The following is a 13,099-nucleotide window of genomic DNA, read 5'->3' on the forward strand; positions in this document are numbered from 1 at the left end:
ACAGCGGCCTGGTTCCGGGTCTAAGTGGCCCAGGGCTCGTTCCGGGAGCTGCTCTGGTACAACAAAAAGCTTTTAATGCCCCTCCAACCTCAGCCGTCTGCACGTGCAATGAAGCAGAAGCACAATGGGCAACAGCGGCAGCAAAAGTGATGCCACTAAGGATTTTGGAGTTTGGAAAGCACTCTCTCTGTATCCTATTGTGAAACTACCTCGGCCTTGTGGCGGATGGTGGAAATGTTGAGTTGAATCTAATTTCATGTTAAAGTCAAGTGAAATTAGATGTCATATCTAAGCAGCCTGTTATCATCCCTGTATTGGGGGGGGGCATGCGTAGAAGCTTTAATTAAAAGACTGGCAGAGTTTCATCTCAGTGTAACAGCTCCATTATTTCCCCATGATAAATCAGCCCAGTCGCGTTTCGGATCGCATGGAGCGGCTCCACCAGCGGCGGAGGCCCGGCTAATCGTTCCCCTGACCTTGGCATTTTGAAATCCAACTGGAGTAAAAGAGGTGCGGCTGAAATTAAAGTAATTATTCAAATGTGGCGCCGCTGCTGTTTTGTGCTGGGACTCACTCGGGGCAGGAACGAATCCCGGGCCCATTTTTTACACCGCTGCCTTGTTACACTGGAAATAAATCCCCTGTAGCTGCATTTTTCTGCCCGCTGCTCCTGTGTTAAACGCACTTGTGTAGCTTGTATCCTCATTTCAATTACACTAAGTACATCCGCCCATAAATCCAGTGCTAAACCGTGTCCCGGTTCTCTCGGCGCTGCCCTCACCTTCGTCCGGGTCGTTCCTGGCCGACGCCTCGAGGAGCGCCACGCTGGCGGCGAAGGACACGTGCCGCTTGGGTTCCGCCGGCTGGGGGCCGCCGGCGCCGCGCCCCTTCTTGTCCGCCTTGCGCTTCTTGTTCTGCATCTCCTTCTCGTACACGGCCCAGCGCTTCAGCTGCTGCGTGCGCCGCTTCTGGGCCGCCCTCAGCCTCTCCAGACTGGGCACCTTGTCCAGCTGCTGCAGCTCCTGGATCAGCTCCAGGTGGTTGGCCATGGTCCCGGGTGGGGGAGGGGGGTGGGGTGCGATGGCGGAGGGGTGGACTCGGCGGGTGAATGTGTTCGTCTAGCGAGGGCTGCACCTTCGACCGTGTCCTCCTGCCATCATAGTCGTCCGCATCCTTTCAGCAGAAGAAACTGTGAATAAGAACACAGCGTTACTACTATAAGTCAAAGAGCCCAATGCAGTGTCATCATTCAACAGGGAAATAGACGTTTTAACCTGGGCACAGCCTGAAACAGGCCGAAGTGCACCGCAAAGCATTTCAGTGACCTAGTTAGAGTCACTGTGTAAGAAAGGACCGAGGTCTTCTGCTGTATTTTAATGCCAAAAAATAATATTTACATCTAAAGTTAATGAGCAGATAAATTAAATCAGTACTTTACTGTCCTGACTGCTAATTATCTGCCTGGCAGCGTATACATTATAGTTGAACACCGATACCTAAAAATGGTTAAGACGATACAGTCTCGATTTTCCATTTGCTTTATGAGCAGTTTTAGCGCTTAATCTACCATCCTCCATCAATGTTAACCACTTCCTGAGCGCTACATGTAGAAGCCGGTACAATAAGAAATGAGTCCTACAGCATGAGACAATGACGAATCGGGGATTTCACCAACAGCTGTACTTTGTACTTTTGTAAAACATGAACAAAGGATTCTTGTTGAAACAGTTCAGTCAGTGAACCAGCAAAACCATCTTTATCGTCTCCGTGCCCATAAACGTAACAGAGACAAACAGCAGACTGTGACTCCATCCAAACCTCCAATGAATAATGTCCAACAGGGGAACTGAGGCCAACGTTAACGGGTCATAAGCAGAACCATGAGCATTTACAGGCATATATGCAGGACGTACAGTCGGTGCATGAGCTAGACCACTTCCTTCACACAGGAAATGTTAGTACAGCTTAAACACAGCAGCCAGAGGTGGTTGTGGTGATATAAAGTCCAGGCTTTTACCAGACGTCCAACGTCCAAAACACTAACACAAGCAACAAAATAAATCACTTTTTTATTTAGTTTCCACAAATGTAAACTTGTAAGGTTTGAATCAGGCGCCTACTGTACATACGGTTCCAAACACGACGGCGGATGTTTCCCTTATTGATGTCTGCGACTCCTCTCTGATAAAAAACCCGGCAGACCTGCGGCATCACCTGATTAAAAGCTCCCCGTTGCAAGGTGTCGCTACATCTAGTCAGTCTGTCAGACATCGAGCACGCTTCCTGTGCAAAAAACAAAACAAAAAAAAAACTGACACCTGCTAAAACATGGACAGGAAACAAGCAGAATAATCACTTCCTACAGCGTCTGTGTCTGTCTGCACTCTGCCAGAGCGAACAGATCGCTGTGCACATGGCACACTTAGAGGAGGGTTAACAGCAGGGGGTCCGATAATGTGGAGGAAACTCAAATTAAAGTTGTCAGCAGATGTCGACAGACAGACAGATATTGATTATGTCATCACGTAATGCTCTACATTTGAAAGCTCCAAATAGTGTGCTGAGACTATGCTTCAAGTCTCAACTCATTGTATTACACCATTGTTTATATCGAATGTTAAAATCAGACAGAAAATATTTTTTATTTTGGAAAGAGGCCATTAAAAAACAATCACCTGCGCTTTCCATTTGTCACAAAAATTATCAGCCAGAGTCAAAAGCAGCATTTCTGCCATCAGCATAGCCTGCTGGTAGACGCACATCCGTTCAGGTAATGGCATAAAAAGGGCCATTCCGCGCATCTTAATGCAGCGTCCGTGCTAAGAAGGCCACTGCGTGATCAGAACATGAGCAACGCAGAGGAAACGCTGTAAACAAGGCTCCAGAGTGCATCCATTACGGCCTCGGTTTTAATTTAAATCTTGAAATTAAAACGAACACCGCGGCCCTCATTGGTTTAGAGGAGACGGCTCCAGTTCAATTAGATTTACAGCTGTTTGATAAAGTTACAAATGACGCCTCACACCGCGGCCTGGTGCAGTTTATTTTACATTAAAACAGGGGAAACTGATGTTGTCACTCGTACGTTTGTGTCTGTGGAACGTTTTACAAGCAGCACTTATTTTCCAGCGGTGCTGGAAGTTTCCTGTAACGCAACGTGAATGGACCCAGACGTTTTGTTGCTCGTCTCCCCCCTGAGATGCGACGGCTGCAGGCAAAGCGAATTAGCTTCAGACAGGGCGCGTGGCAAACAGGGAGGGTCCACTGTCTTCTTTGGCGTCTTTGATGGTCAATGATATGAAACCCAGGAGCTACCGTTGATCAAATCAGGGGAATGAAAGCGGAGCTAATGCTATTACTCATACAAGCAGGTGACGGCAAAGACAGAGCAGTGGAAAAAACAGAGCTGCAATCAACGGCTGACGACCCAATTGATCCAATCAAGGTGACGTCACGCGATATCCCTGGGACACGAACGTGTCGAGCATTAAAACGCCACCTTCTCCCCAAACTCTCTGCTCCTACATTGGATTTAATGACTTAAACGCCTCTTCACTGTCCGGTCCTGACTCTCCAAACTAACAGAAACACACATTTAAGGAAAATGAATGCACATCTATGCAGAGAATCAGTCACATTCATTGTTGATTATGCCTTGGAGAATATATTAATAAACCAGTCTTAAGCCACAATGAAAAGCGTACAATAGCAGTCAATAAAAGCAGAGAAAAGCCCCAAATCCTCCGTTCAACAAACTGAGCCCAGAGAACGTTTGATACATAAGAGCCGTGTTTGTGTACAACTACTTTGTTGCTGAACCTTTTCTGCCCCACTTTATGTGAACTTTGTAATAACACAGATTTTTATATCAAGATATCTATGTTCCCATGCTTCCACAAACACCTGAATGCCCCCAAACCACATGACAGAAACCGGGCAGCATCACTTCAAAGCAGCCGTTTCCCTGTTCATCCCATGTTAAGGTTAAACTTTAGTCACTAATTCTGTGGGTAAATGACACCGAAATTTTATTTAAACGACTGACTCAGGAGTAAAATCGTGACATTTAGGGTCATGATTAACAACAGGTGATAAAAAAGAGAGAGAGAGACAAGCAGTTTAAGGCAGAGAAGGTAAATCTCTGGAGACAGTCTTACCCACGAAGAGGAGGCCGAGCTGCGCTAGGTCGACGTGCTGATATGATGTCGCAGCAGGAGGCGGAAGACAAACCTGAGTTATGAGGAGCCGCGAGCTGTGGGCGAGCGTAAGCCCTCTGGTGATATCACAGCCGGCCCCGGGGCCAAGGCAGCAAATCACAGATTGACCTCAATCAGCTCTCCGGCAGCAGATAAGAATGCTGCGTGGCACCCGCACTTAGCGTTTCACATTTGTATGGAAAATGTGCAGCCTTCAGTTCACAACAATTGCTCGGGGAAAAAAAAGCAGGTCAGGCAACGGCGTGCGATGCAGCGGCTGCAGCTGGAGCTGCGGATGGAAATGCCCCAAGCAAACCCGCGGAAAGAGGGTAACAATTACCAACAGTCCTGCCCTGCCGCCAGCGTCGGCTCGGGTTTTTAATTCACGCCGCTCCCTCGGCGGCCGCCAGCTGCCTATGCATCACCAACCCGCCGCTGTGTTGTGAATGCATTATCGCAAAAATGCAAAGCACGCCACTCGCGCTCCTGAATCAAACAGGACTCCAGCAAAAGGCTCTTCCCTCAAAACAAAGATCAAAAGCGCCGTTCCGAGTCAACCCATAATTGAATTCCCCGTCTGCCGCTGACCTGTCAGAGCAGAACATTAGGAAAATGGATACTGTGAAAGGCAGGGACAGAACTTTAGAAGTGCAACGGGCTCCAAAGAGGATCTGGCCCCATTTCCCAAGGTAAACAGCTCAGCAATGAATTGTTAGCGAGCTGGAGCCGCTTGCTAACTGTCACGGCCACCTGACCGCTCACTACAAAGGCCTCATCACAGGGCGTCTGGTCATCACGACCCATTCTATCCTTTATAGCATCAACTATAATGTTAATGGTTTCATATTTAGGAGGTCTGAACGTCCTCTCTAGAAGAATGAATTAAGAAAATCTGTTTATTGTAATGCTTAATAAAAACAGCTGTTAGAAGAACGAGAAATAAAGCTCCATCATCATCAAGATCGTCGTCTACTTGATTTGACACTGAAGGCATCACACTCATGATGTTTATGCATCTAATAATGATTTTGCAAACGGAACTGATTTTCAGCCTCTCCGCTCCCGACCTGAAAGTCCCATCGACAGCAGCGACTGCGGCGCTTCGGGTCTTTGAGCCTCACGTTTCTGCCGGCTTCTCGCACCTGGATTAAAACAGCTGATCCTGTCCTTTCCCCGCACTTTAAAGGCGCCGCAGCCCAAGCAGTTTCTAGGCTCACGCCTCAGAATTTACATAGGCGTTTGAATTATTTTCAGCATTGCAGTCAGCCACGTGCAGCGTCTTTGTGACAACAGGAGCAGCGTCTGAATGGAACGCATTTTAGACAGAACATGCAGACTGATGCAGCAGTCTTAATATCCTCAACTCCATCATTAATCAAGAGAGTATGTTGCTCCTTAGACTTCTATGTCACGACTAAAAAATATCTTTATTAATGTCTGTCCTATTATACGCTTTTTATAACAGATCTTCTCTGTTTCGCGCCTGATTGCAGTAAAGTTTCACAGACGTCCCCTCAGCTGTGAAACCAGCGGGGACCAATTGCCAAAATAGGAAAACTCCACCCACTGAGGCTGTGACCCTGTCAATTAGCAGCTCGCCATGAGGCTGCTGCTCCAAACAGTCTCTGCCTTATTCGAACCTGTCAGTCAGATGTAAAAATTAAAATGGGAATTACTGGAGTGGCAGAAAAATTGCTTCTCAAGGCCAGTGTGTGTGTGTGTGTGTGTGTGTGTGTCATGTGACTTCTACAAACCCCTCTGTCATGAGAACAGTATAGCGTGGACTGTTCTCAGCCCAGGGCTCATGTCTACGTGTCTGACTTCTGCAGTGAGGAGTTACAGCCGTTGCAGACGCCTGCTCTCTGTCCCAGGTTCTATATGTTCCGGTTCCGACTTGGGTTCATGGTTTTTAAACACTAGAGACACTTTTGCTGTTAATTACAGTAGAGTCCTGAGAATTTCTTCTTGACGCTGACTTTTTACATGGGCTTCTTCTGTTAGAGTATATCCAAGCTGAGCAATCCAGCCTCTCAAAATAATAAAGTCATTTTCTTTCATTCTATGACTTGTCTGAAGCATAAAAGCTTTTGCAAAGACCTGCTCTGATTTCATTCGTGAGCCTTAAGAAAGTATTAAAAACACCAGAGACACGGCTGTACAACATTTAACACTATAAAAAGACAAATCATTGCTCAGTCGACTCGTTGCCCATGAAGAACTGAGCTCCCGAGCGTGATGGTACTTTTAACTTCAATGCAACAAATACAAATCAGAACAAATTGGATGCAGGAGGCCACAAGTTGATCGTGAACTCAGACACGTCTGCATTTAGATGAAAAAGAAGCTCATAACTAAACGCTTACAAAACAAAAGCACGAATAAACCCGAAATTATGCAAACTTATGTCACAGCATTTTCCTGAAACGTGACTTTTGCCCCATGGCCCTGGTTACGTGCTGCTGGTCATAGACTGGCAGGTACTGATGACCTGAAGTCACTGTTGAAGAATAATGACTCAGAAACATAATCAAACATGGCTGATTCTGATGGTCACACTAAACACAAGCCCTGGTCGTGTCAGCCTCGAGTCACTGAAGTCAAGCGGACAGAACGCGGGTCTGTGTTCGGACTGGACGCGCCGCCCATCACACAAATCAGCAGTCCTAAAATAAATCCTCTCTTCATGACTGCTTCAGGCTGTGCTGACTCAGCTGTATGAGTATTATTATGAAGGATGGATAATGTGCTTTACTGGCAGGTGTTTCCATCATTCGGTCCCCTCTGTATGAATGAGGCTGGCCCAAATAACAGCTCATTGTATCGTTCAGTCCAGTTGAAGAGACGATTTATTGCAGGGTTGTTGTACCTTTTGTTCGTGTTAGTTCACATCCACTGCTGCAGGATCATTGAAACATTCTTAATAAATTAACTACTGCTATTTTCTAACATTTGCTCCATCATTTGCTCACATAGTCACACAACATGATTTAGATTTCCCTTCCCCCTACTTACATATTCTATATGGTAATCTTTTAATCTCTAGCTTTATACATAATCTATGATCCGGACTGTTTTTGTGAATGTCTGCCAAATTTGCAAATTTGATTTTAAAAGATGATTTTGGATACTACCCAACAAATATCATTTGCTTTTGCACAGCTGGACACAGAGTTTAATAGTTTAAGTTTGCACATTATGCACCTGAAGGCACATCTTTCATTGTGTTCTGTTACGTTGCAGGCATCTGTCTGTGTCTCCTCACCATGAACGGCAGCAGACCTCCTCAGAGGCACAGGAGACCAGACAAGTATCAGAGTAGCAGCTGCTGCTGTATGGAAACAGATAAACAGGAGACAGAAAAGGCTTCACTGGGCCCTGGAGCTGCTCACGCACACACGCACGCACACACGCACACGCGCGCACACACACGCGCGCACACACAGACATGGAGACGTCTTAAACTTTAAAGACAACACTGCAACAGATGTGCTTTTGGTTAATTGAAAAAATAAACCAGCAGCTTTTAAATGCAGTTGATCTCCAACATTGTTGATCAATATTTTAAAGCTTTTCTACTCATCGAAATTGCTGGAGCAAGTGAAAAATAGCAAAATGAGTCAACTGACTTATCTGCTAAACTGTATTTGAACTGATTCTAATAGTTTCAGAGCAAACACTGACGTATGCAATTACATTAGATTCATTAATCACAGAGCATGTATTTAATCAGATTTGTTTTAGAATCGCTTGGCAGCTGTATTTGCCATGTAAACACTTCTGTCACCCTATGATTTACACTACACCAACAATGCTTATTCAGGCTCACGCTTCCTATAGATTCACTGCAACCGACGCCTTGTCGGTCACTTTCCAGGCGGGTTTTCAGCGCCACGTCGGTAGAGTTCAGTAGAGTCGGGTTCTACCACACGGTTGGTTCAGCTCTGCTGTTCATCAGGGAACCACCTTGCATGGTCTGTAGCTGTAGCTTTTGCAGACAACCCACCTCCACCACAGCATCCAAGCGTTTCCTGCATGTTATTGCTTCATCGATACAAATCGTCTGCAGAGTGATGGTTGGAAACGCTGTCTGACAGAGCTTAGATCACTAAGTGCTCCGCTGTATGTTGCTGCACCACCACCCTCTCTCTCTCTCTCTCTCTCTCTCGTCCTCAGCCTGTGTCCACACTCCTCCGTCTCTCCCCCCGCGTCCTCCGACAGCACCTTTTTATTCTGTCTGGATTACTCGTCCTACTTGGCACTGGATGTGCCGGTGGGGAGGGAATTTATTTCCTGTGGCGAAGCCTCGATTTAAAGCACTCAGGTCGACCTGATTCTGGGTCGTTCTCTCCCTCCTAATGATTCGGGGCGGCGGTAAACAGCTCGCGGTGCAGACAGAACCGCCAGGTGTCGGGGGTGAAGCCGGACGACGCCTGGAAACGCCAGCGCTCTCCTGAGCCCGAGTGCAATTCAATATTCAGGAAAGCGTGAAGCACTAAGCTCAACTCCAGCACAAGCGTTACATTAGCTTATGTCCACATAAGCCGTTTACGCGTTTATGCTTATAAATACTAAGCCAGCAATCTTGCAGTAAATCTGTGTTCGGGACTGATCCTGCAGAGCCCACGACCACCATGTTAGCGGCCGACTCATTAATCACTTCGACACATCCCTGCTGGCCCTGCGCGATGCCCATTATCCTGGGCCGTCGCTGCACTTTGTCCAGGTCAACATTGCACCAACAGTCCCTCCATTGTACGGTCTTCTGTCCAATATTTAGACTAGCCGGGTGAAACTGCGACGCGGTCAGAGGCCGATCACCAGGAAGGAAAAGGTGCAAAAGTGACCTTTTCATGTTCTAGAAGCAACAAAGAGCCAACTCAGACCTTTAACTCCAATTAGGAACCTTCTGAAACTAAAGTCATTTTGTTTTTTTACACAAGAGAAAGACATTTAAAAGACACCATATTTATTCTAATTGTCCACAATTACAATTTCAAACAATTCATTGGTTTGACAGAACTGCAGCAACAATATTCACACTGCTTCTTGCATGAGACGTTCCTCTGGTCTATTTTAGGTTCCACTCGACGATGTGGCTTGTTGTTGTGGTCGTGAAAAAAGGCAGCGAAAGCGCGGCAGAAAGCCGGTGGATGTAAACATTCCACTCTCAGCCCGTCGAGCGAGGACTCTGATGGTTTGACAGGCTGCTGCAGGTGCCACCAGTCATTACCGGTGGGGGAATCCGGCGCTGCACGCGCGCCAGCAGCCAAACACGGGCAGGAACGCGCCGACAGCTTCGCTCATGAAGCGCTTCCGTCAGACGGCGCCCGCGTCCCAACGGGCTCCATTCAAGGTGGATGCGCGAGTGAAGCAAAACGTGCAATTGACCATTATAAAATGTCAACATCCACGAGGGCAGAGGAAGTGAAAGCGAGAAGCAGCCTGCCCTTTGCCATCAGCGCAGCGCGGTGCTCTGGATGCGAGGCGAATAAAAAGAGAGGCCGACAACAACGCCACCACGGAACACGTGCGCGTTCTCAGCAGGTCCTTGCAGATTCGGGTGATTTTATTTGCCGTCCGGCCTCAGAGGGACTCATTTCATCTCACAACGCGGGGGCAGTGTGGGTGCGGGGAGGCGGAGGCCAGGCTCCAAAGTTACACATACAAGCTCTGACAGATGCCCCAGATGGAAAATGACACACATCACCATTACCCACAAAAACAAACATATCTGCACGAGGCCTCCCCGGGGACGGCAGCGAGTCAGAGCGAGGCCAGAGCCTCCGATTACCCGGCAGACGGGGAGGAAACCGACACAGACGGAGCTTCTTCTTAATCTTTTGGAGAGGTTTCTGATTTGATATGGAAGCCTTGGAGTTAAAGTCAACTCGTGCATTATCACCTACAGTGAAATGCAAAACATACACGTAGTTAAAACAGGACATGAGGTCAGAATCAGTTCTTTAAATTTGGAGGCTCAAGGAGACAGAAAAAGCACACACAGATAACAACCATCATCCTCCTGCTTAGAATTTGTACAGGCACCTCTGACAGTTGCTGAGGTGCTACTCGTGATTTTCAACACAGGCTTGTGGTCAATAACACATTAGAGCCGAACTATGAGGGAGCAAACTTTCCTCAGCAACACAAATATCCACATCCTGCCATGTGCAGAACCCTGTAGGCTGTACCCTGTATTTGCTTTTCATTTTCACTATTTAATGGCTCCTTTAAATGCCTCTTTATCATTGTGCAGCTTTTATTTCACCTGCTCACAGCGAGTCTCTATTGCTTTACATTACATCAGCGGCACTGATCTCAGGTGGCAGTGAGAAAAACAGGTTTACAGCTTTCAAAAAAGAAAAAAATCCACAGCCTCTGGTTGCGGTTCCTTTAGCAAGAACCAACCTCACTGATCCTCTGTGGCTGAAGGACATTTTTCTGGCTTCATCCGGCTGTTTTCTGCACATTTTCTACTGTGGGAGATTCTAGAGAAGGCCTCAACCTTTGAGCACAGTAAAGCTGGGCCTGCAGCAGCAGCCCGTGTTTGACGCCTAGTCTTTTTCCGGTCCTGGGTGGAGCGACACGTCCATCAGTGTTTATTTTAGACCGATCCGCCTGTTTATTTATTAATTGGACCACAGCACGCCCTGGGCTGCAGGTTCTGACCACACCCCAGCTGCTGTAACACAGTCCAGGAAACCAAGGAACATCCACTTTCTTCCTTTTGTCTCTATTATTTGTTTTCCATCTTTCTCTCCCGCTCCTGTCTTTTCCTTTCTAATTGTCTTTAGCCCCGGGCCACTCTCGAGTCATTTCACTGCCTAATGACAGCGAGTCCCCAGCTAACACCCTGCCAGAGTAAACAAGGCTGAGACTCAGCCCGCCTGCAGTAAGTGTCACTTCTAATCCACCACGAAAGCAAGATGGGTGCACCGTGAGCCGGCGCCGTCCCAGTAACTGCAGGCGCGGGCAGAGCCGGCGCTGCACACGCTGACTCTCATTTAACCACACTACAAAGCAAATCTGTCCACGTTGGTTAGAGCAAGAGGAGCAGAGCTCGTCTCAGCAATCTGTTCGTCCTGCTGGACAGTGGGCCGGTTCCACATGCGCTCGTCCGTGCGGCCACTTATGGAAAAGCAAACTAATTAAATCAGGGGCAGTGGCACCGCAAGGAAACAAGGAGCGCTGGAAACGGGGTCACGCTTTTCTGCAGACGGAGTCGGCCTAAAACCTTCCCAATCACGTGCAAGGACTGAGATGCTGCACACCTGCATGTGGTCGGAGATCAGTTCCTGTTACTCTGTGGTACGGCTTGCAGCAGACGAGGAGGCGTCATGAATACACACAACAAATCTGCTAGTAAACAAAGGTGAGTGTATTATGTTGAATAGTATTAAAGTGTCTTTAAAAACATGTAAATACTAAATGCATCAGTAAAAGGTTGAACGTTCCAATTAGTGCAGTTTACCATGAACAGAACCTTCAGGAGACACAGATGTCATAACAAAATAATAGATGACACGGTTCCCTCAGTCCGATGAAAAGTGCGCATGCCTAAAGAAGCTTGGGCACCGGTTCATGAACATGCCACGAATCAGACCTCCAAATAAGCCTGGATCTGACTGGACACTGCAGTTCTGCACTAAAGAAGACTCGAATGACTGTAAGTTTATTATGGTGCAATGACCCAGCGGTCAAAATGCACTACGTCGCTGTCAAGTTCAACACTACTGATGCTGCATGATTGTTTCAGTATCGATAAAGTCCAAAATATTGCCAGATAACACCAAGAGGAAACAGATCACACCAAAAGTCACATTTCTGTCCACTGTAACATGGTTTTATGACATCCTGCTGACAAGCCAACAGGGAAGAACAACATAACTTCCACAGTGGAAATAATTAGTTATCTGGCAGCCGAGTATCAGAGCGAGGACACACGCTGTCATATCTGTTCCTTGGGTAAATGAACGGTGCTGCAACAGGAATATCCACAACCAGGTCTAGGCGCCGAGCCACCAAAAAGTTGGCGAGTTTGAGTAATTCCTAAAAGGAGTACTTATTAAGAGGCAGCTTGAGGAAATCAGACTGTGCATCAGTAATCTGTAGTTTACAGAGCATTGGTGATGACCAGCGTTTTAAGCAACAAAAATAGCAAAAACCTACGCTCACGACCTTCGCCATTAGAGGAACAGCACCAAGGGCACAAACCACGAACTGTTCACACGCATGCAGGAAAAGCAGCAGCCAGCTGCAGCCTCGGCGCGACCAGGCACCAGAGCTGAGTGTCGACCGACGCCGGACATTAAAGCTCCTATCTCCAACGGAGGGGCAGAATTCATTAAAAAGCATGCACTCGCGCCGCTTCCACAACACTTTCAATGTCGTCTGCCGCTTTGAAGCTCAGCAGCTGCACGAGTCTAATCTAAGAGGCACTTTGCAGATCGGGGGGAGAGGCCTCGCGTCCATGAAGACTGGGAGCTGGGGCTGAACCACGCCAGAGAGGCGTGCTGCGCCTTCCACAACAATATGAGGAAAAAACCTCAGTCAAGTGCCTTCCTGAGCACGGAACGCAGGCTACAAGCTCCGCGCGCTCACTTCCTGTTCAGAGCTTCGATCGGTGGCGAAGCGTCCAAAGACGCCGCAAGGAACGACGAGCTACAAATACAAAGATGAGCTACAAATACAGAATAAACGCAGTAAAGGAAGTAAAAACATGCATGAAAGCCTGTAAAGACAGGTACAGAAGGTGCTGTCTCCTCTGTAAAATGAGATTCGGTTGTGATTTTGGTGCAGGAAGACACTAGAATAATCAATCAATAAATTCTAAATTATATCATAAATCTATTCACTCGCATTAAAACTATGCACAAAACCCACCCACGGGACCCATTAATGTT

At 47.3% G+C, this 13,099-nt stretch overlaps 1 protein-coding gene across 3 annotated transcripts in view; it reads right to left on the minus strand.

Annotated features, from left to right (window-relative positions):
* Nucleotides 1-13,099, minus strand: part of ppp1r16b (protein phosphatase 1, regulatory subunit 16B) — a 50,407-nt gene that overhangs the window by 35,054 nt on the left and 2,254 nt on the right. The window contains exons 1-2 of one of the 3 annotated variants that reach the window (XM_055509353.1): nucleotides 2,215-2,457; nucleotides 782-1,189 (exon numbers count right to left, since the gene is read on the minus strand). In XM_055509353.1, coding sequence (XP_055365328.1) covers nucleotides 782-1,049 — 268 coding nt within the window. In that variant the 5' untranslated portion in view covers nucleotides 1,050-1,189; nucleotides 2,215-2,457. Of the gene's footprint in view, nucleotides 1-781; nucleotides 1,190-2,129; nucleotides 2,458-13,099 lie in introns of those variants that run through there. The other 2 variants (XM_029152224.3, XM_029152223.3) reach the window with 2 other exon arrangements.

This window comes from Betta splendens, chromosome 5, assembly GCF_900634795.4.
Source record: "Betta splendens chromosome 5, fBetSpl5.4, whole genome shotgun sequence".
In the NCBI taxonomy this organism is placed as follows: domain Eukaryota; kingdom Metazoa; phylum Chordata; class Actinopteri; order Anabantiformes; family Osphronemidae; genus Betta; species Betta splendens.